This window comes from Dicentrarchus labrax, unplaced genomic scaffold (genome assembly GCF_905237075.1).
Source record: "Dicentrarchus labrax unplaced genomic scaffold, dlabrax2021, whole genome shotgun sequence".
NCBI classification, from domain to species: Eukaryota; Metazoa; Chordata; class Actinopteri; family Moronidae; genus Dicentrarchus; species Dicentrarchus labrax.
The window spans coordinates 15,305,063-15,328,807 of NW_026136706.1; the positions used below are offsets into that span (position 1 = coordinate 15,305,063).

Below are 23,745 nucleotides of genomic sequence, written 5' to 3' on the forward strand. Positions count from 1 at the left end.
TTTAACAGAACACAAAAGACATAGTTACTACGACACACGCTCTCTTTCTCTGCCTTGAATCGCAAGTGTACATCAGAACATGCTATTTTATGCACAGATGTGTTCGTTTTGTCAGGATTGTAACTATAAACTAAAAAAAACACCACTTAACTGTACAGGATGAGCTTGAACAACCTTTCCTCCCTGTTAGTGTTGTGAGACAGCTTTTACACCTGTTACTATTAAAGTGCTCACAGCCATACAGTATTCTCAGGGGAGCCATTTGCTGTTTAAAAATACTTTGTTAGGGGTTTGGGAGGGAGCACTGTCATTGACACCCTGAGGCAGTCAACCTGATCTAGTCTAGTTAAATAGGACAGAGAGAGATGTTTCAAAACATTGCTGTTGCCTTAATAGAAAAACCAAAGAGGAATGTTTGAAGATTTCACAGTGTGGAAGTATAGTTCGTATGCACTGGTCTGGGGGGGGCTTGAAAGCTCCCGTCCTCTGCGGCTTTCCTCCAATGCACAGTGGAATTAACTGGTGAGTGCTTTGGTAATGGAAGGTATTATTCTTTAAGTGCAGTTCCTCTCATTCAAAACCCCCGAGGCCTTTCAAGAGCAGAGGCAATATTGGAACCTCGCTGAATTGTCAACAGAACAGAAGACATTTAATGGAGATGGCGAACATATAACATTAAGGAAGTCGGTCGGGAAGTACAAGGAATGAGCCTTTTCAAGTCATGTATTTGTTAAGCAAATTTAAAACTGTTTACACAGGGGACCCTTGCTCTCATACCTTTTCTTTAAAGTCCCTTTCAGACACGGAGTAGTTAACATTGCTGACTTCATCAAGCTCTTAAAGTAAGCGAGGACATTTTGGCTTTCAGACATAGGTGATGTTTACATAAATGTTCCTCACGGCTTTATTCCCACATGATAGTACAGAAAGAGACAGAGTCAAGTTAAAATATTATCATAGCAAGAAAGAAGAGTGATTTCTGTTCTCTCAGAGGCTTCATCACTGTTAGATTTTAAAACAAAATTTGCCATCAAAGCGTTAATAAGCGTAAGCACGAGGGAAGCCCACCTCTGCTTCTCTCAGTGAATTTACTGCACCATTTTCACTTCATTTAAGTTTTTAGAGAGCTAATTCTGCTGCCTAATTAAGAAGTTCATCATGCAAAAGCATTGAATGACGGGCCGTTAAGTTGTTACTCGTTTGTGTTTTGCTGGATATTCATTTATTCATTAATACCAAATGCAATGGAAGAATAACTCACATTAAACTGAAAATGTAGAGGGGGTGTAATGGTCTGGTTACTGTGGTAATACAGTGGGTTTTTAACCTTTTTTTTGCTAAAAATAAACACATTTCTTGTGATTTTCTTTACACTCTTTGACATGGGACCAACTATGTTCACTGCTGCTCAATAATTAAAAACTCTTTTGCATGTTTTTCAGCGGCTTTGATGAAGAGAGACCTGAGGTACCCATGCTGTTTCGAGATGTCCCATCCCTCCTGATTATCTTTGTGCTAACAATGCCACAACCGCTGCGAAAAGGTACTCTTCCCGTGTCTGCATCATGACACTACAAGAGAGTAGGGAGTCTCTCAGTGGCTGCTCCACATTATCAGTAGTAATCAGGGCTGAGTGCTGGAAAGAAGCATTTCATATCTCTTATCTATGAGGTTCAGAGAGACACGACCCTAGTGATGGGAGGGCTGCACCTCCTTCGTGCGCCCTTCATCTGTGGCTTGTCGCTGCATCTCTTCCATCTTAGCCCTTCAGTAGAGCAGGCGGAGGGCCACCTAAAGACTCTGGCCCAACACACTGCGGTTATGTTTAATGGGAGACATGTCGCAGCAGGGAGATCATCTCATTGATGACTGAATTAGGTTGAGCGCTAGCCGGGACTGTTGAAAGTGGATTTATTGGAAAGTGAATGTAAACGGTTATAGTTGGATATACTAATAAATGTGTTATGGATGATTTTTTTTTTATCAGATTGATGTCAAGTTATAACTGTAAGACAGCGAGAATATATTTATTTTATTCTCTACAGCAGGGTGAGAGATGCACATGAATTAACATGCACAAAGCATGATATGGGGTTACAATACCTCTGTTTTCTAAAAGAGAAAGAGGGTTGAGGCGTGATCAGTCTTTGAGGGGTCCTTTGCACTCAATTGCTATAAAGTGATTGCCTCCTTTTCTAGTTCTGCCTTTTAATTGTGTGTACGACACTTGTCACAGTGACCAGGACAGTGGAGCTGTCAGCAGCCCCTTTGCTATAGAAGAAAACAAATGGCACTCTTTGTTGTTCTTTAAAGCAAACTAGAATATCCTTCAGACTACATTTTCCACCTGAAACGCTCTGCTAATTACCCTGTGCGCTGTTCAGTGAGGCTCTCTATGCAGAACTGAGAAACCAAATACAATGCCCCTGTGAATAGCTGCCAACACTTTTGAACTGGCCATTTCTAATGCTACAAGATCTTATGAATTTATTCTCTGTATGAATGATCCATGTCACCTTCTCTCCCCGTGTAGAGCACTTTACCTGTGTGGTGAAGATGCTGTACAACCTGCAGTTCACCCAGGCTCTGGCTGCACTCTCATCCAAGTTCAGCCCAGAAGAAAGGCAGGCCTGGAGCACAGCTGGAGCCCTCAAGAAGGTAAAAGTGAAATCAATTAGAGTTTCCTGACACCTGTCAAGCATACAGTACGTCCTTGTTTTGTCCTTCTCTTTCATCACTGTAAGGCTTTGAGGCTTTAATGGTGTAGACCAGGACATTGTGACGTCACTGATAGTGATGTAATATGCTGTCCATTACTTCATTTGTATTGATATTTATTCTCTATTATAATGATTGTGCTTATTTCTGGGCTTGTACTCATTTCTTGATGTTGCTGATTTGTCGGTTTTCCTACTTCTTCACAAACCTCTAAGTACTGCTGAAATATTAGGAGAACCATGGCTGTATTTTCTGCTCTCAGTGTAGTTTCCCTGTAGTTATCCTGACAGGTCTTCTTGTATCCTGTCCTTGTTGTTGTCTGATCTTATTGTCCTGTTTGTTCGCTACACCAGTCTACATCACTCGAACAGTTAAACATTGTGTAATGCTGGATGACCTGACCAAGCCCCCAGTATTTTTTAAGATTTTGACGCTTTCAAGGTATATCACAGTATGTTTTTTATTTCTTAATGACGAGGCCCTTATATAGGTTTATAGTGGCTTATTAGAGTACATACAATATAAAAACATGTACATTGATTACTGTAGAGTTAGAACTTTAACAACTTTAACATTGTTTCTTTTTCAAAACAAAATATTTAGTTGTAAATAAACCATATTAAACCATATAAAACAGACATAAAATAAAATACTATATTATTGAAGTATTTAAAGAGATATTTCTCGAATGTTCTTTTGTACAAGAAACAAAAATTGTCACAAATGGTTGTGTATGTCACACACATACACATTTTTTGCCCTGTAAAAGAGAGTAAGTTGTGGGTTTTCTTCATAGCAAGAACAATATTGATGCGTATTGAAGAGTTACAGCAGTTGTTTCAGCTTTGCACCGGTATGGCGCTATATGAAGCATTCATATCATACGGGAAATGAAAACCGGTCTACTGGTTCATTCGGTGTATCGGCCAGCACTAACATTGTGAATGACTTAGAATTGAGATGAATCGAGCCCTTTCTAGTTACATTCACTTGATTTTCACAGTTGACGGTATCGATCTTCATTATCTAGAAAGTGTGATTGCTGGAGAGTGTTGCATTAATTGGCTATCTGTCTTCAGTCTATTAAATCTGTATTAGTGAGTAGCTGGCTTGAATGTCAAAAGACAAATAGCTTAAACCTTCCCCTTCAGGGTGTTTTCATCCATAATGGAGGTGTGGATTAGTATCTTCCTACTACAGTCATGAACAGTAACGCAAGCATTCACGAGCTGTCTTTAAGATGGATTTCAAATCCACAATGAGGCCGACATCCATATTTGGTAGAACGCCATTTTAATTAAATTGAAGTTGTTGCAAAATATACAGTCTGAACAAAGATCAGAGCCCAGAGAAAGGAAATCCATGGACTTGAAATTCCTCCCCTATAAATCTATGACAAAGGACAGCAGACAAGATAAGACTGCTGTTTTAAATTCTTCTACCTTCAGCTTGATAAACGCGTGCAGCTTTTCCTTTATATAAAATACCATCCAAAGCAGTTGAGTTTTTATCAGAACCCACAGTCAGTAATGTCTCTACCTCTTATCAGATGTTATATTGTAAGGAAAGAATTATTGTCCTATTCTGCATAAGTCATTATATTCTATAGCGCAGCACATTTTAAACTTACGAGGACTAGGAAGACGCATATGTGTGGCATTCTTGAGCGCTGACAATAGACCGATAATATGAAGGCCATTTTATTTGTATGTTTCTCTGTTTTTGTGCTTGGTTATGGGTTGTCGTGTTAGTTTCTGAAGACCTGTAGGCTCTGCTGCATGTTCTCTGTGAGAGATGGCAGGTATCCATCACCAGGTGACCAGTATTTGATTTTGAGTATGATAGTAACAGACCTCAGTTGAACACCTGTTGGAGATTTAAAGACGATTAAGACTGAATTGTTATATTGTTTTATCTTTACCATTCAGCCTGACATTGTGTTCATGTTGACCAGAAGAGAGGTTGTTTAGTTTTCTTTTGGCCCAACCAATCAGTAGTGAGCGGCTCATGTGACATAATTTTTAGTTGATACAGAAGCTTCAAGAGTTGTTTTTTCTGTAAATCAACACCCTGTACATCTGTGTAAAACTCTATTTTTAATGGCCGTGGCTGTTTTTGACTTGGCTGTGGCACCGGGAGACAAGGTCTTAATCCCTACAAGCCCTGATTGGTCAGTTTAATGTGGGGGAGGACTACAGAGGTCTGGAAGGAGGCTGCAGTAAAACTGTTCTGGAGGCTTGTTTTGAACCGACATCATACTAACACTTGATGTTGTCTTTTTTTCTTTGTCACCTGTTTGTAAATGGCGGCAACAACCAAAGGAGGATGCTTCATTGTTGTTTATGGACTAAAAAACTGGAAGATTTGTGTTGTTTTTTTGTTTTTGTTTTTATTAGCATTTAGACTACTGATTAATTCTTTCTGGCAGCAAATCTATACCTTCCTCCCTTTGTGCTGAAGGGCTTATTTAGACAGCTGAAGACCCATATTTATCATGGCTTTATTGCTTGGAGTTTATCTTAATACCTCATTTTGCAGCTGTACCAGAGTTTTTCCGTCCTCCTTCATCTATCAGTTTTTGAGACTGGACGTAGATTAGTATTGGGAGGGACTGCAACAATATAGAAACTTTTTTTTTTATATAGCCAGTTCAATGTTCTCTCCTTATTTCATTTCAAACAAGGAATTAATTGATCAATGCTGATGACTGTTGACCGTCGGAGGACATTAAAGGCTAGATTAAACTGAATATCTTATTCTTTTAATGTTTTATCACCTATGTTTTCACATATTTGACATTCTGCGTTTTGGTTTTCTGCCACAGAGTGCAGCAAATGCTGATAAATCCTTTGAAGTGCTGCTCAGTCATGTTATCAGTGAGCTCTCTAAGGACAAGAGTGTCTACAAGGTGAACGCTGAAGAAACATCAATGGTGAGTCACTAAAATTACGGTTTAGCACTTCAGAATATAAATGCCTTCAGAACGGTGCTCTGGCTCCCCTTTTGTTCCACTCTTTCATTTTCTCTTAAACAATGAATCGGCCATTACCCCCGAGAGACAGAAGTTTAATATCTTCACTAATCTGCAGGGGAGATATACATCACAGTATTATCAGCAAGCGGTTGGCAGGTTATTGATCAAGTGTTTCTGTTGTTTCCCTCTCCAGCTGATCTCCAGTGTGTGGTCCCCACAGTCTATCGAGTTCAGCCTCCAGCAGTTCTGCCTGCCCTTCCTTCGCCTCTCCTGTCTCCTGCAGCATCACCTCTATGGAGACAACCTAACTGGTTGCCAGGTATGTTTTATCACAAGTGTCATCCTACCTGCTGAAACTACCCTTCCCCCTCGTATCCTAGCTGCAAGCTCAGTCAATATTTCTGCTCATCTTCTGTACATTACTGCTACATTTCTCCAGCAGTTATTAAGCTCAGATACTTTGACTTCCTCTGAATCTCGAGCATTGAGAGCGACCTCCCCAGCTGTTTTCTTGTTTGTGTGTTCTCAGGAGGAGGAGGAGTTTGCGTCCTTGGCTGTGTGTTTGGGGCTCCTACCCTCGGCCCCTCAGCCATCCAACACTGTGCACAGTGCCTCATGTCTGCAGTGGGCGGTCAGCGCCTTTGACTTGGTGATACAGTGGTGCGCTGAGGTCACAGGGCTCTCCCAGATGCAGGCTGAGCAATCATTGGTATGTGAATTTCATATAAGAAGCTATACAAACCCAGTATGACAGTGCTATATGTCCAGAGTTTTCTCTCGAAACTCACTGGATTTAATTTGAACCCTGTTGCTGCAATGAAATATTCATCTCATATATATTTCTCATGTATTATTGTTCTATTGTTCTCTTATAAGGGCCAATATTTGAAGGCGTATTTATTTATATAAAAGACAGCAGGTGTATACAAGTAAAATCACATGTGGATGAGACCTGTCCATGTGGGTTTTATTTTAAATTTAAAATATAAATAGATAAATAAAGCTTACTTGTTACATTGTAGTAACCAAGCTTTGGGGTTACAAACAAATAGTTAAAATACTCTCATTAATGAAATATTCAAACCAGGTATTTTGAACTTGATTTTCTGTAAGTTCACGTAGTTCAAGTGCTACTGACACTTTAAAATGAGTTTCTTTGGTTGACAAAGTGTCTCTGAGGAGAGTGACTGCATAACGAGCCATGTGTCTTATGCTCTCGTCATTAAGTATCGCAGTGACCTTGGATTATTTATTATTACACATTAGAGCATAAGGACAAAAACTAAACTTGGAAAGTTGAGACCTGGTCTTTTATTTTAGTCACTGTAGACTGACAGCGAGTCTTATTTTTTTTTCTTTATGCTTATTTCAAAAACATAAAAACAAGGAGTTTAACAGGTTATTTGTAGATTTAGAAATGTGTGAAATGATGCGAGCAGTCAGTCTTTTACTGATGATGATTTTTGTAGAGGACTAAGCTGATAAGAAGTAGAGTTGGAGGACAAAATGTGTTCACGCCTGTAGTGCACAATAAACATATGGCCTGGATTCTGTATATATTACGTACTTCTGTCTTTCTCCTCTGAAGACCTTGGTTGTCCAGGATCCTCAGTGGGCAGCCCCCCGCCTTCTCCAGCTACCTGACAACTACAATATCATCTTCCAGTACTATCACAGGAAGGCCTGCACTGCCTGCAAAAAGGTGCCAAAAGACCCTGCACTCTGCCTTGTTTGTGGCGCCTTCGTCTGTCTCAAAGGCGTGTGCTGCAAACAGCAGGGTACCTGTGAATGTGTTTTGGTAAGTTTCTCAGCACTTTGTGTGGGTTCATTTCAACTAATTTCAAACAGGATTAAGATAATTTTTTCCTTTTTTTTTGTCTTTGTTTTGTCACTTGTAGCACTCCCAACATTGTGGCGCAGCTACAGGCATCTTTCTACTGATAAATGCCTCAGTCATCATCATCATCCGTGGACATCGTTTCTGCCTGTGGGGTTCTGTTTACCTTGATGCCCATGGAGAGGAGGACCGTGATTTACGGTATGACGTCTTAAAAACCACAGAGTATTTTATATTTAATAATTAATGTTAATACAGTTAGAACATTGTTATAGTCCTGAGCTGTGTCCCAATTCCATTATACATACCTATTGTATACATTATGTATCTATACTAATTGTCATAGTATACTACTTTTATACCATTATATATTATACCATTTTGTACTAATGTAAAATGATGCGGTATGTGTGCCAGATTCAGGGAGTTATGGGACATCACTGTCGATTAAATGGTCCAGTGTGTAGGATTTAGTGGCATCTAGTGGTGTAGTTGCAGATTGCAACCATTTGAATACCACTGAGTCTTCTAAAGGTGTACGATAATCTACAGTATATTCCATCTCTGCCAATAGATCCTCCTAAATGTTACACACTGGACCTTTAAAGTCCAAACACACAAACATGCTCATATCCTTCTTGGAATTAGGATCTAATCTGAAATTGGGACCAGGCTCTTTTTTTGAATACTTGTTGCTGCAGAGAAAACAAACACAGCACTCACTCTTGTTTTCCCCTCTGGCCTTTTTTTCCAGCCGTGGCAAACCTCTCTTCTTATGTGAAGAGAGGTATCGAGTGTTGGAGCAACAGTGGGTTTCACACACCTTTGATCACATCAATAAGCGTTGGGGGCCTCACTATAATGGACTCTAAGATCTTCCAAAGTCCACTGCAAACAGCAACCAATGACTGAGAAGATGTTTTTTTTCTTTTTTTTCTGGCTTATGTGTCTGCCCCGATCAAAATATTTGGGAACCCTTAACGTGATAAATACAAACATCCAGTAAAGGTATTGCAGCCACAGCCTCAGTTTATGTGAAGTTTGGTGTACAATCATGCCTAAAGATTAACACGTGTGTGTGTTTAAGTGATTTATTGTGTGGTTTTCAACAGGGAAAAACAGAATTTGGTAAGATCAAAGTAAAAAGCACAACTTTGCCCAGCAATTCGATTGGTTTGGAACAGGCTTTTGAAGCCTGTCGTATTTATTTGGGTTAAAATATATATATATATATATATATATATATATATATATATATTTCAAGTGCTGAATGTCCCTGCGAAGTTTGGTTACTTTTTGCACCATTTATGATGATGTTAATGCATATCCCTTTTTATTTATCAAAATGTGCTCTGCTGTGCTGGCATGAGTTTCAAGCTCCTGATGAGTGTAGCGATGTTATTGCAATGTGCACTCATTGTCTGCTGACATGTGATGGTAGGCAGGACAAGTCCACCCATCAACACACTAGAGTTATTTTGCAAACAAGCAAAGACTCTTTTTATGGGTCTAGTTGCAATCCATCCTCAGGAATTTTTTTTTTTTGTTTTTTGCTGTTTAAAATAAGTTTTAGATATTTAAATAAATGCTGCTGCTCATTGTTCAAGTAAGTAATTTTAACTTTTTGTGAAGATTTTTTTTTTCTAAGGTTGTGCTTTGAGTTTATAGTAGATGGCTGGGAATGTTGACTCAAACTCACTTCAATGTTTAAGAGGGTATGCGGTCACCTCATTGCGTTCACTACAGTTCTCGTAGTCCTGCTCTATCCGCTTTTTGTTTCTGGTTGGTTTTGAAAAAATAAATTTTAAAAAAAGATCTCAAAACACCAACTCTAAGACAGCTAAAGCTTCAACCGCTCAATAAATAATCTAAACATTCGTTTGTCATCGCTCCACAAAAACCTGAAGTCAAACACAGAATTTAAGTAGCATACTGTTGTCAGGAAAAGGAAATGTCGATGCACAGATATATAGCGTCTGGCGGCACTGGCGAAGCTGAACGCCATATGAGAGCAGAAATACTATACTCGTTCTGTCAAAGTTTTCTCTCAAGATATGAAACTCAATGAAATTTAAGTTGCTTTTTGAGACGAAATGCCAATACTCCTCATCTTTCTGTGCTGTCTGAAAAAGTTTCCCCCCTTTTTTATGCTTTGATTGTCGAGTCCTAACTGCAGTATAGAACATTCATCGTGTTGACTCTCCCTTTCTCATGCACCATCTAGTTGTGATTTATAGTTGCATTCCAACATTACAAGGTTTTCACTTGAGTATCCGTTATACACTGTGCATGACATCCTTTAAAGCCACCATTATTTAAGTGTCTTAGCTACTTAATTTTCTGATTATCATCTTTTTTTCTTTTTCTTTCTTGAAGACAGGAATTTATCCAGTCGTGCCTGCAAGATTATTTTTAGTTTTCTTTTTTTTTTTTCGAGTGATAAACTGCTGATATCTGGTTTTGAGATGCTGGGCCACATCGTGCTGCATTGATGAATCTCTAAAGAGCGGGTTAACACTTGGGAGAAAAAAAAAACATCTTCTTGAATTCATGCATGCTGCTTTTTCTGTTCACTGAGTTTTCTCCTCTTCTTTATTTCACAGTACCCACTTTGTAAATGACCGCAACCAAATAGCCAACAAGTAATGGGTGTAAATTGTGACTGAAAGGTCTTGTGTGTTCTCCTGTATGAATGAAGAGAGAATACAGTACATTACTGTAGGTGCTGACTCAAACTTTCTGAGTTTGACCAGAAAGTATGACTTGGACATTTAATGCAAAATGTAACATATGTGAATAAAATATAATCACACTGATTTGTGTCTCTTTTTGTCTTTTGAGCAGCACAGTGAGTTGTCTACTCTTTTTCACACCACATGAGAGTGCTGATACTGTATTTGTTCTGTCAAAGTATTCCCTCAATGTCACAGCTGCTTTTGTCAAATATCAAACCCTTTCATTCGTCTGCACTGTCAGAAAAAAGCCGATACTATCATTTTGTTTCGATTGGATGTAGTTGAAGCTCTTTCCGAGCATTCTGACTGATGTGAGTGCTAGACAGACGAGGAGAAAGAGGATTTTATGACTCCGCTGTCAACTCAGCCCCATAAAGCTCAAATATTACTTCCTATAATAGCCTTTTGTCTGGCCTCAATCTGGTGATGTGGGCTGTAGTGAGGAAATGTGGCAGACATCCACCTCAAACTGACCACCAGGGGTCTCAGTTCAGTGGAGTTCTTCAGATCACAACTTCCCACAGACAGATCCTGTGACCTTTTTAAAACCAGTAAATGTGACATCATCCTGAAATGCAGCAAGTAGCAAAACATTTTCACAATGTGACTGAGCAGATGCATCAATAAGCAGCTGCCAGTCTTATTTTTTTGTCATTTGCAGCTGAAAATGCTGCAGCTAAATAAAACTCTAGGAAATGTATTATTAAATTATACACAACTAAGCCCTGTGGGTGATTTCTGTGTATGCTGTGACACTTTTTCAGAGCAACAGAGAGAGATTTCCCTGCCATGTGACTGAGCATTTTTGAGGATAATTGGGTTTTCATAAACAAGGGAGGGCCTCTGGTTAATGACCAATAGCCGCACAAAGCCCCTCTTTTCTGCCAATTAGACAAAAAGAAAACAAGTATGGACTGGTGGAGGAATTTTCTCCAGGGTTAAATCACTGAGATTGTTGAAACAGGGTTTCCATGCTGAGAGATGTTGGTGTTGCAGGCGCTGCTGCAATCAGCATCACTGGACATTTCCTCATTCCCTTCCTGTGCAGGTAGGTATATCCTGCCGCTATACAGAGCGTAAATAGACCATTGAAGGCTGCACAAGGTGATACTGGTCAGCTAGGAGCTTGTGGCCTGCAGGACAGCACGCTCAGGTGTCTATACTGTTAATAATTAAAACCATTCACTGAGTAAACAGGGAAATCAGTTGGGATATGTTGCTATGGACGGTAAGCTCCACGTACAGAATTGTCAGTTAATGCCAAAATAGTTAGGTTTGTGTGAAAAGTGTCTGCAGTGTTGGCTGTGTGGATCCACACGCACAGAGATGGATGCAGGACTGAGCAGTATTCAGCTGATGTCTGAAAAGGTTTCCCCTGTTTTGCAGATTTTGAAGATGGAAATACGGAGCAGGCACAGTCAAGGTAGGACTCAAATGTTTGCTCATCAAAGGGCTGCAGAGAATTCAGCTTGTCTGGATGACTTTAATTCATTTAAAATGTTTTATACTGGGGGATACTGTGCGTGCAGTCGTGTTCATTGTCAGTATAAACTGCTGTTTAGCATTTTCAGATGTTAAACACAGGTAGGAGACTAGAGGATCACAAACTTTTACTTTGACTCAGTTTTTAACTCAAAATTGTAAAAAAAAAAAAACTTCAGGTAGCACACAAAATCAGAGCAATGTGTATGCTTATCAGTGAATTTTAATAATTGTTGCATTTAAGAAAATGTTCTTTATTTGTCCACATAGTTAAATAAAACTAAAGAGAATAAAATGAACAATTATGTTGGGAAGAAAAAACCCATAAGGACTAGTAAAGATTTTTTTAAAAATGAAAGACAGCTGTAGGCGATATGTGTTCCACAAATTCACAAACAGACATGTTTCCAAACTGGAACTGCAAAAAAGCACCAAGGAAGAAAAATAAATAAAAACAAGGATTAAAAAATATATATTTGCACTGCTTTCATACACTGTATCATGTCACATTTACATAGTATTGTACTCAAGAGAAGTTGTTTCAATTCTTCTTTAAAACAACATAATCTATATGTATATATATATATATATATATATATATATATAACTCCCAGGCCTCTGGTAGAGGACCCAGGCTTGAGGATGACACATAGATACCACCCCAAGAGGGTGAGAGGGAAGTTGTTGGTTTTTTTTTTATATTTCAAAATATGGAGAAATTACTTTTTATAGTCATTTCTTTCTACTTACTGAATATGCTGTATTAGTGTAAATATAGTTTTACACTGTAGGTCACAGTCTGACTTCTGCATTCATAAAGACAAAATAATGAGCTGTGTTTTATTTGTTTTATTCTGTATCAACCAGTAAGTGTATCCAGTAAGCTACAGTGTGAAACATAATATTAAGTCAAGTCAAATCAGTTTTATTTATATAGCCTAATATCACAAATCACAAAATTCATAATTTTACAATCTGTACAACATACAGCAATATCTGCCCTTACACCACAGATACAAATGAGGAAAAACTCCCCCAAAAAACTTTTAACAGGGGAAAAAATGGAAGAAACCTCACAGGACGTTTCTCTCTCCCGACCGTGTGTACAGTATAGATTAACAGAAAATGATAGTATATACGATCCACCATGGAGACCAAGAGGCCACACAAACACAAGAGGACAACAGCACCATTCACACAGAGAGGAGGAACAAACACACACACACACACACACACACACACACACACACACACACACACACAGAGGGTATAGAAAGCCGTGATAACATGCAAACTAGGGAGAGAGAACCCATGGGAGAGGCTGATGGATGAAGATCCAGAGCGCAACAACTGGATGAGGCATCAATAGCCAGAAGTGAGAGAGAGAGAGAGAGAGAGAGTGAGAGGTCCCAGGATGGCCGATGGTCCAGCACTGAGAAACCTGAGTGCAAGACAGGAGAATATATTAAACTAGAATGTACACAACTGCACAAAATGCCGTACATCTGAAATATATCATATATAAAAACTGAGCTTGATGATACTAAAACATGGAGTTATAATTCTCAATTTTGTCAGAAAGATGGAACAAAATATGCATAAACCTTAGAATATAATAATAATTTTATATTATATTTTATATTAATTCATAAGACTCAATTAGTTTTGTTGCATTGCATTGTAAAGTATTACAGTGCATCACATCCCTGAGGCTGAGTCACTTGTGACGCTGGTTGTGGATTTTAGATTGATTATTTTGATGATGATGTTTGCTCCTTGTTAATTAGGTTGTTGTTTTGTGTATCCAACGTTGTCACTTGGAGTTTATTAATCATGCAGGTGCACTGCTAATCTTACGGGGGCTTAAACTTTAAAAAAAAAACAAATAAAAAATGTGTTTGTTTCTGGTCGTGTGAGGCTTTGGTTGTCCAGGGTGAGAACAAGGGCACAGTGCTTTCGGCCTGGCTCGTGGCTAGTAGAGGTTTACCGCAAAGCCTCTTCATATCCCCTTAAAAGGGATTATAGTTCAGGGTTTTTTTTTCTCTCCACAGACTTACCAAAGGGTTTACCAAGTGAAGTTCCCATAAGGCTTTACCAGAGAGGGTGGGATTGTGCGGGTTTGATGGAAGCAGAAAATTAGATTACTCACTTTCACTTTTCACTGTTTCTGGTGACAAAGACAGTCCCTGTGCTGCAGCTGTTCACATCATCCAAAGCTGTTACCACCTCCAACCATCGCTGAGACTGGGAATTATGGAGATGCGCTGTAAATGCAAATGTTTTGGGGGCATGTTATTTTGCTCAAGAAGCATCTGCATCACAAAGCAACTTAGCCGTACAAATGCCCCAGTTTTTATGTGTAGTAACGATGTCACAGTGAGGCACTCGCCAGCATTGTGAACACCTGATACGATGTCCCTTTTTTCAGGTATGCTGACACAGTATGGTAAACAAAGGGTAACCTGAGCGTCGCCATCCAGGACCGGTGGTGTCCAATTCTAAAGCAGCAATGACGTATCTCCTGCTCGTCACAGCATTTGAGTTTCCTCTTTGCTTTGTGACAGTAAATATATTTGACAGCAGGTCTGCAATTAAAAGAAAGTTTCTAACATGAAAGGTTTGCTTGGAATGATCCAGAGACTCAACTATTTTTGGTTGATATTGTGACTCTTCACATGATGCAATGTCTCTGTGCTACCCCGCAGGTTATAGCCAGGTCAGGCTTGAAATTTTTTTTTTTCGGCTTCCAAAGGGAGGCCATGATTGAAAAAGTTTGGGAACCACTGCTTTAACACATGCATGGAACATTTGAGCTCTTCTTGGAGCAAGTTCTGCTGATATTAAAGCTCTTTCCACCTGGTGTTCGCTTCATTAGATCCCCGGGGCTTTAAACTCATGGCAACAGCAACATCCAGTGGAATAATGTCTTGTTTTTAGTTGTTGTCACTCAGCATGTAGGGTCTGTTTATATATTATTAAGAAAGTCAGACCCAGACTCAATCATAAACTTCTATAGGGAGTCTAAACATTGTAGTTCTGGACTTATATTTGACTTCATGAACAGATTGTCTTCAGTTCAGTGGAATACTTTTGCCACTACGAAGCTTGCACTGGTGCACAGTAGCTGCAGAGATGCTCATTACGTCGTTGTCACTGCATACAAGCAACTAAGATGAAGCTGTCAAATGACGTACAAACAGCTGGATGTGTAAAGAACATTATGTACAGAGGAGAGACAGTCGACAAACTCATGTGACCTAGCAACTACCGTGAACTTCCTGGTAACCTGTTTGCAACCTGAGGTGCTTCATATCAGCCTCCATTATGAGTGGATACATCTGCCGCTTGAATATTTAAAACTGGAGATCGGGTTGCAGATTGCTGGTGAATTATTAATCCCTATAGATTAGCATGAATTAGTGTGGAGCGTTTTAGTGCGAGGGAGAGACAAACACTTTCACAGAAACAGGTATGTGTGACTTTTGGCTTTATGATCTGAGCTTTATTGAACTTTAAAAACTATTTTGAATAATGAATAAATGGAAAAAGTTAGTTCTTTGTGTGTTATGGTTGCAGACTCTGGCTATAAAGTTTTTTATGATTGAAGTTCAAACAGTAGGTGAGATTACTGGTGCTGTGTAACCTAAAATGATGCTTGACTGATGCACAATTTAATGTTAAAGTCTTGTTGTATTGTGTTTTTCTGTAATAGCTTGTACTTTAATGCCCGGTCAGTATTAGACATTAGCCACTGAAATTTATTGTGCACTTAATAGTAATTTACTTAAAACAATAACCAGTCTCATATGACCTGCTGCTGCACATCTGAGGCTTAAACTTCTGTTTAAGTTGCAGGAAAACAATGTTTTCGAGCAGGTGTCTGCTGCAGCCGGTCATTTGAGACAAAAAGCTGCCATAGAGGAATATGAGCTGTCTGTTACAAAAAGTTGGTGAAGGTGTCCTGGCGACATGTGACTGGGGATGGGTTCAAAGCAAGGTGTAGGTGCAGAGACAGTTATAAATGGCAAGTGAACAGGTTCAGATGCTGTTGATTAGTAAGGCGTGTGTGAGGCATTATTCACGGACAGTCTAAAGATGGGCCATTAGCTTCAGAACAATCAATGATGGATTATTAGACTGAAGATGAAACCATACCTGTAGGTAAGTGTAATTATTATTTAAACATGTGTTTTAAAAACGCAGAATTACAAAAGGTACTTTGGTACTGCTGCTACAATCACGTTTCTCTCCTAAAGGACACGGTGAAGGATATCAGTTTGGATCTCTGTGCTGCATATCTGAGCGTCTCCACAGAAAGTGGTATATCCATCTAATATCCACCTGGATGCCACTGCTCAAGCTGCACGCACACAAATTTCATAAATCTGTCCTCATGTTTGAGTTGCTCCTGAGGGTTAAACATCATTCACGTTTTTTCGCATCAATCTGTTGATCTCGACTTCCCTCCCTCAGGGTCACACAACCTCTGTGATGCATAACACGTTTATGACAAGTGGAGCAGTCACAAGATCGTACACAAACATTCCTCTCCATCATGTTTATATCTGGAGTACGTGTCGTATTGCAAAAATAGGATGCATGCATCCCAACATGACAACATCAGTTCCTAATCGATCATGTTATTCTGTCTCAGCTGTTTTGACACTTAATGCTTTGCACCGTTGGTCTTACATGTTGTATTTGGTCACAGAAACATCACTTGTAGACTTAAAGGATGATTTATGTCGGGCTTTTGAGTCACTCTTGATCATTAGTCCTTATAACCTTCTTATAGGCTGAAGACACGACTGAACACTTTACATAATAATCATTTCACAGTGTGTGTGGAGGTGTGGTGCCGGCTCACTGCTCATTCAGGACGACACTTCGTCAAGTTAATCTCTGTCCAATCCAATTGATTTTGAGGAGATTGCACTTCTTAGTGGGCAGTGACAAGGTCCCCGTGGAGAGAGCTAATTCAGTGTCTCTCTATGAAGTGCCACTTGTTGCCCGTCCTCTTGAGGAAGCTATTGCTGTTGCTATTGGTGTTTGTTATATTATGATCACCAGAGACTCTTTAGTTGTAATTTTTCTCAGCCCTGATGAGTCAGAAGAAAATAACACTTGCCATGTAAGTAGAGTCCTGTTGTCTCCACCTACATCTGTCTGTTTATGCTTTGATTTCTCCTGCTTTAAACCTGTTAAGGGGCTCCCTTGGCAGATGTAGTCGTTCCCCGAGCTGAATGAGAAGGCCTTTGGGAATAAATTCACTGCTCTGTGCTATACATACACAGCTTTACACATGCTTTTTCCTTTTAATGACTTGCTTCTCTGTGGTGTTAACAGGGAGATGTGTGTTTTCCTGTCTTGCTGCGACAGTGTAAAAGTCTGTTTGGTCTGTTGTGAGGCTTAACTGTAACTGTAACTCCTTTTACAAGAAGCTTTCTTATTGTAGGACAAAGTATTAGGTATTAGAAAGGGATTAACATTTCTCTTAGTTTCTATTAAGTTTCCACTCACTACAAAAGTATTTCAAGTAAGAATTCATTTTTTATTTTGGCTTTCTATATATAACATTCTATATATTTTGTTTCTTTATTGCACTAAAAACTTTGCTCCTAATATTGTGGTTACCTTCCAGGAGGTCACTGTATGGACTGTATCCTTACAAGTCCAGCATGCTTGGCATGGAGAACCTAGGCGATCCATCAGGTAACTGGGATATAGTGGAGACCATTGGTAAAGGAACGTATGGCAAAGTCTACAGAGTGACCAACAAGAAGGATGGGAGTCAGGCGGCAGTGAAAGTGCTGGACCCGATCAATGTAAGTCAGATAAAAGCATGTTTACTGTGGAGCCTTTTGCAGGATTCAAACCCACTGTTGCCACTGCATGTAATCTATTTTCAGTTGCCTGCCAGTTGTTATATGTACCATTAGGTCCTGGTTACAGTATCTGTTAAGGCTGACAGATTCATGTGCAGAATATACTATTGATGTGCTTAGTATTAGTATTAAATTTGGATAACGGTGCATCTAACGCTTTCCTTGACAGCATAATAACTGTCACCCTGCAGACCTCACAGCTGTAAAAAGAGAAGAGCTGACGGATGCAAAACCAGCAAGGACCTCAATATATAATGTGTTAATCTAAAGTAGTCTGTAGTTTATATATATATAACATATAATCTAACAGAGCATCCACTCAGTCATTTAATGCCATGGTCCCCTGCTTTGGTGAAACTATGACTACTAGAGATCATCGAGTGTTGCATAGGTTAAGACCAAAACAACTAAAAAACATTTTGTTCCTATTTAATTTTTAAAGCTCAGCATAATAAAAAATATCCAGTAATTTATAAAACAAAGATTAGTTTAGTGCTAATTAATAAATGTTAGTTGTCCTGTGAAGCATGCTATCATTTGCTTTCCCCTCAGAGCACTGCTGTGCATACGTACATCCTTTACAGAGTCCCTTGCATGGCAGTGTTGTGTTGTTTGCTTCTCTACTAGCTTGTCAATTGTCCAGTGAATGCCCCTTGGAGGGTCCTCACCCCTAATTTAAGGGACATTATTGTCATATTTGTGCATCTTTGTTGTGCCTCCGTCATTTAGTAGTTTCTAGCTGCCTGTGACATGACTGCATGTGTCAAATTCGCTACATCTGCCACTTATATCACAGTTTTAGAGCAACAGGGAAGCATAAGATTTGGGGAAAGAGAGCTTTTTTTGTTGGTGCAAACTAACGTACACCTGTAACTGCTGTAACTGAGCCTGTACCTTGTTTACTGTCTAATATTTAGCTCTCTTTGTGACTCATGTCTGCTAAGCCAACCTACCCTGTATATTGTTATATGAAAATAAAATGAAAGAAATGTAATTTAGACTCGACAGACAGCTGAGTGTTTATACTGGTTTACTGGCTAAATTAGATCATTCAGACGCTGCTCTGACATCAGCCTCCCCACTATAAGTTTCTATTGCTAGCGTTGGTGAGAGAGTCCTCCACAAACGCTCATTTCATTATGACAGTTTTTTTGATGACTGTAAGAACTCATAATATTGTGACAGAAGAGAAAAGCAAAGACTAAAACCATTGTGTTTTTCTTTATAACTATGTGACTTGTCTCAGCATGCGAGCCATACAAACAGAGTAAGTTGCCAGTACTTTTTCCTCCTCTCCATCTTGATGCAGTTGTACTTGTACTTGCTCCAGTGATATAGATCAACGTCTCCCCTTTTCATTTATTTCCTGTCATGTTAAGTCTAACACACCCTTACCACAAAGTGTAGCTCCTGCGTTGGCTGTATCCCCTCTGTATATCCGTTCATTTGTCTGTGTGATAAGGATGCTGTGGACTCCGCATTGGCACCGCATTGTGGTAGTGAGACTTGGTCTGAGGCGTTCCTGTGATTGTGTCAAAGGAACAATCGCCATCCTGGCAGTGCTATCCACCATGATGTTCCCCTGATGGCCATGAAGATGAAGCTGCCTCCTCTCTCATCCCTCTCTCTGATTAGACTGCTGCCACAATCACTCAGACATCCAGGAAGAGAAATTCTGCCTCTCTGACTGTTGCTCTTCCCTTCCTCTGAGATTTACTTTGATAGAAAAGCACTTCCAGAAATAGTTTAGCACCCAGTACCGTCCCTACCTTTGTTACTGAGTTTATAACCCTATCTTTAGGAGTCTAATTATAGTCAACCTCAGAATGTCTGAACCACAACCTGAAATAATGTTTTTTGTAATCACATTTTTATTTCTTATTTGCATAGTTACATACATCTATATCAATTCTATGTCCCAACCTGTTTTCTGTTGTTGTTTATAGGATGTGGATGAGGAGATTGAGGCTGAATACAACATCTTGAGGTCCCTCTCCAACCACCCTAATGTGGTGAAGTTTTACGGCATGTTCTACAAGTCAGACAAGTTATCAGGTGGACAACTTTGGCTGGTACTTGAGGTGAGCTCCTCATAATGTCTGTAGAGAGTCTCAGACCCTGGATCACAGCTTACTGGTTTTCCCAGATGCATCATCCTTACAAACTACAGTATAGCATTACATTGACCGTGTGCCAGTGCTAATAGTTTTGGATCTGGAGCTCGACATTTTGGATGCACTTATTTGATTTCTTGCTGAGATTTAGATGAGAAGATCGATACCACTCTCATGTCTGTACATTAAGTGTTAACAGTCAGGGTTAGCTGTTTCCCTTTTATTTCCAGTCTTTGTGCTTAGCTAACTAAGTAGCTGTCAGATGAGAGTGTATCAATCTCCTTATCTAACTAATGCTGCATTCACATGGATTCAGGCAGACAGACGGCGCCTTCCTCAAACCCGAAAAACACGTGGCGATATGTTGCTATGGTAATGTCATATTGTTTACAAAGAATGGATTAAATATATTAAGTAACATTGTTTTGTGAATATTACATTTCTTTATTTATTATTACCGTCTCATCTCCAGATTGTTTATGTTTATGTTTTCTCCTTGTGTGAGGGAGCTACGTAACATCTGGTCCTAAATACCGTCATGGATTATGGCGAACAGTTAAAGTATTATAACTTAGGACGGGAATGCCATCAACCATTAGTTTACTGTCGTACTCTCATCCACTAAAATGACATCCAATTGGCCATAAGATGAGATCGACACAGGCTAACATGAACATAATGTTTGTGATTATTAGGCAAGCGTTAGAGGGCAATGTTTAGATGAGAGTTTATTTTTCTTATGTTCATTTTTTCTCATGTTCTGAGGATATTTTTCCTTCCCTCTCATCATTTTGCTAGCTAAGCCTGCACTTCAGTTTCTTCAAAGTTATGTTAGCTATTTCACATTCAGCTAAAAATGTGTCAAGAAATCTAGCAATGTGCTAGCAAATGGCGGGAAAGACAAAGACTCCTATCTGATGAATGTGGATGTAAATGATCCACGTTTCATAATGTAACAAAAAAAAAAAAAAAAAAAACGCTTTGCAAATAACTCACATGGTGTTTTGGTGAGTAACACTGAAAGGAAACATGAATGTGTTTCTTTCTTCACAGGGTAGCTTTAACTGTTGCCATCCAAATACTGTATACTAAAAGATACTTTTTTGTCTATTAGCCCAAAAAATATTCAAAACTTTTGAAAGTTTAAGTGAAACCCTTTAAAATGTAAAGATCCAGTGTGTAACATTTAGGAGGCTCTATTAGCAGGTTTTCATTTGTGAATATAGGAATTGTTGTGTTTTTGTGTCTTTAGAATGAGCACTAAAGTCAGCGGGTCAACTTCCATGGTGTCTGCCATGTTGAACCACACCATGTTTCTACAGTAGCCCAGAAGGCTCCAGATAGGGATGTTCGTGTTTTCCTGCGTTTGGCGGCCACCTTAGTTCCTCTTCTGCGCTAGATGCCACTAAATCCTTCACACTGGACCTTTAAGTTATATTAAAATGTGCCCTCAGTTTGTCACAGCGACACACCTGCATGGATGTTGATGCTTTCATGCTGCCATGTGATGCTGCATTGCTTCCTCTGACTTGTGTGTGTGGGCTAGCTCTCCTCATGAATCATAATCTAGAGTGGTGAGTGATGGACGAGTCACCAGAGTTTCTCTGTCTCCCTCCCAGCTGTGCAACGGCGGCTCTGTCACAGAACTCATCAAAGGGCTGCTCATCCGAGGCCAGCGTCTGCAGGAGCCCGTTATCGCATACATCTTATACAGTGCCCTCCTGGTAAGATGGCCTGCTGCAAAGCTGCTAATGTTCGGGAGGATGTGGGATGCAAACACGCAGAGAGCGTGCTGGGGATTTATTTTCAGCAGGGGAAGTGTGGCAGGCGGTAATGAATGTCTCTCCCTCTGAACAGCTGTGGGAGTTCTTTTAGATAGTTTTGTACTGCTCAACCTTTTAATGCATCATATTCTAATTCACACTAATGACTAATAATGCGATTCATGCCGACCACCTTGTGTTTTCTGTCTGTAAAAAAGGGTCTTCAGCATTTGCACAACAACCAGATTATCCATCGTGACGTCAAAGGCAACAACATCCTCCTGACAGCTGAGGGAGGAGTCAAACTGGTTGACTTTGGTAATGGTCTTTAAATGAGGCAATTCAACCAATTCATGGATTGATAGAAAGAGATGAATGCGTTAAGGTCTGAGAATTGTGTCGTTTTCTCTGATGTGCATTGTGTATGGGAAGTGTCAGCAGCACATCCCTGTGACATTGTTTGTGAAGGCGAACACAAGCACAGGATAAACCATTCTTCGTGCTCCACACTTTAGTCCCTTGCTCACCATAACATCTTTTTATTTCATGGACCGCAGCCTTAACCCAAGGCTATTATTGCTCATTTAAATTGCATTATTTGATCCTTTGCATATTAAAAGAAAGCTGTTATGGCAAATGACTTTGAGTCACCCCTAGGCATGTTTATGTCCTCTGTGTCATGGAGATGAAGTGGACTCATGCTGATAAAAATCTGTCCTACATAATTTGAAATGATTATAGCCCATTATTATTACTGCTTGGCAGGTTGCCACACTAAATTATATCCAAGGATTTATTGATTAATTCAAACATTTAGTCTTCATCATAAATTATATTTTTATCTGGAAAAAATTCACACTGATAAACATACTAATGTGATTAAAAGTAATTTTCGTTGTTTTTGTTTCTTTTAGGTGTTTCGGCTCAACTGACCAGTGCCCGGCTGAGGAGGAACACATCAGTCGGGACTCCGTTTTGGATGGCTCCTGAGGTCAGAGTCCACGCTTCACTTAACGCACAAATGATCATCTGTAATAATGCAGTAGTGAAATAGCGCACGTGTTTTACTGCCTAATGGAACATTTTAAAAGAGCAAAGTCTGTTTTATGTGCCACAAAGAGAGCAGGAGAGAGGTTCAGTTATTTCTGCGAGACTCTCCCCGGTGTCATTGTGTATTCCCCTCCACGGGTGCAGCTCTTGAGGTCGCCTCAAGGTTAATAGCTGGGAGGCTGTGGCCCCTCAGCTTACTCCTTGGCAGAAATGAGGTGCGGTGATTGGGCTGGTAGGGAGGGACCTCAGGGGCAATTAGAATAAACTCAGCTGTAAAATGTAGTGTCAGTTATAATTATTGACTGTGGAAAAAGAGAGCCAGTGGCAACTGAGCTGACCTACCTTTCATTGTTTGAATAGTCCATAAATATAGATGTGTGTGATTCAGATTTTAGGCAGTATATAAGAAAGTGATATAAAAAGGAATTAAAATTCAGCTTTATGAGCCTTTTAAACATAATCTCTTTTAAATTATTACCCAGTTTCTCTAAGGTGATGTTAATAAAGGGCTTTATTTCAAGAGTTTGACACAGTGTTCAGGTAAAAAGTGAATGAATCTCACCTCACTGGCTGATTTCTGCCTGTGTTATGAGAAAAACTGAATTCTAGGACTCAGTAACAGTTTAAGTAATTGCTCAGATGGTCACTGTTGTGTTATATTGCCAGGTCATAGCCTGTGAACAGCAGTACGACTACTCATACGACGCCCGCTGCGATGTGTGGTCGCTCGGCATCACAGCCATCGAGCTGGCAGACGGAGATCCCCCGCTGGCTGAGATGCATCCAGTTAAAGCCCTCTTCAAGATCCCACGGTGAGTCCACTAGAGGGCGCTCCTACCACACAGCTGGGGGCTGCCCACACAAGGACACTCAAATACTGCTTTCCATTATGTCAGGAGGACAATGGCAGACTGAATGTGACAGTAGAGGTGATGAAAAGAAAAAGGAAAAAACAGCGGCTTTCTTGACAAATTGATTTATTTCTGTTATGACTTGAAATTTAGAAAAGAGTAAAACTGGATATTTTCGGCTTGATCCATGTTTCTTGTTGCCAATGCATTTTCATGTTTCCAATCTGAAAGGCAGCATCTGCTGAATAATCAGTGTTTAAATTCTTCATCATCAAAAAAAAAAATGTGGTAGTGTTTGGCCTTAAAATTAATGCAGTGATTCAATCTGTAAAAATA

At 39.6% G+C, this 23,745-nt stretch overlaps 2 protein-coding genes across 5 annotated transcripts in view; both read left to right on the forward strand.

Moving 5' to 3' along the window:
* ubr3 (ubiquitin protein ligase E3 component n-recognin 3) overlaps positions 1 to 10,345 on the forward strand; it is a 42,181-nt gene extending 31,836 nt beyond the window's left edge. For all 4 annotated transcript variants that reach the window (XM_051403089.1, XM_051403091.1, XM_051403090.1 and 1 more), the window contains 8 exons: positions 1,443 to 1,543; positions 2,534 to 2,658; positions 5,543 to 5,650; positions 5,886 to 6,011; positions 6,222 to 6,401; positions 7,281 to 7,490; positions 7,591 to 7,730; positions 8,284 to 10,345. In XM_051403089.1, the coding sequence (XP_051259049.1) occupies positions 1,443 to 1,543; positions 2,534 to 2,658; positions 5,543 to 5,650; positions 5,886 to 6,011; positions 6,222 to 6,401; positions 7,281 to 7,490; positions 7,591 to 7,730; positions 8,284 to 8,401 (1,108 nt within the window). In that variant the 3' untranslated portion in view covers positions 8,402 to 10,345. The remainder of the gene's footprint in view (positions 1 to 1,442; positions 1,544 to 2,533; positions 2,659 to 5,542; positions 5,651 to 5,885; positions 6,012 to 6,221; positions 6,402 to 7,280; positions 7,491 to 7,590; positions 7,731 to 8,283) is intronic.
* Positions 10,346 to 11,232: 887 nt separating this feature from the next.
* myo3b (myosin IIIB) overlaps positions 11,233 to 23,745 on the forward strand; it is a 65,965-nt gene continuing 53,452 nt past the window's right edge. Inside the window, 8 exon segments of the mRNA XM_051404595.1 lie at positions 11,233 to 11,312; positions 11,651 to 11,687; positions 17,388 to 17,571; positions 19,578 to 19,712; positions 21,365 to 21,469; positions 21,727 to 21,826; positions 22,423 to 22,499; positions 23,225 to 23,370. Coding sequence (XP_051260555.1) covers positions 11,246 to 11,312; positions 11,651 to 11,687; positions 17,388 to 17,571; positions 19,578 to 19,712; positions 21,365 to 21,469; positions 21,727 to 21,826; positions 22,423 to 22,499; positions 23,225 to 23,370 — 851 coding nt within the window. The 5' untranslated portion in view covers positions 11,233 to 11,245.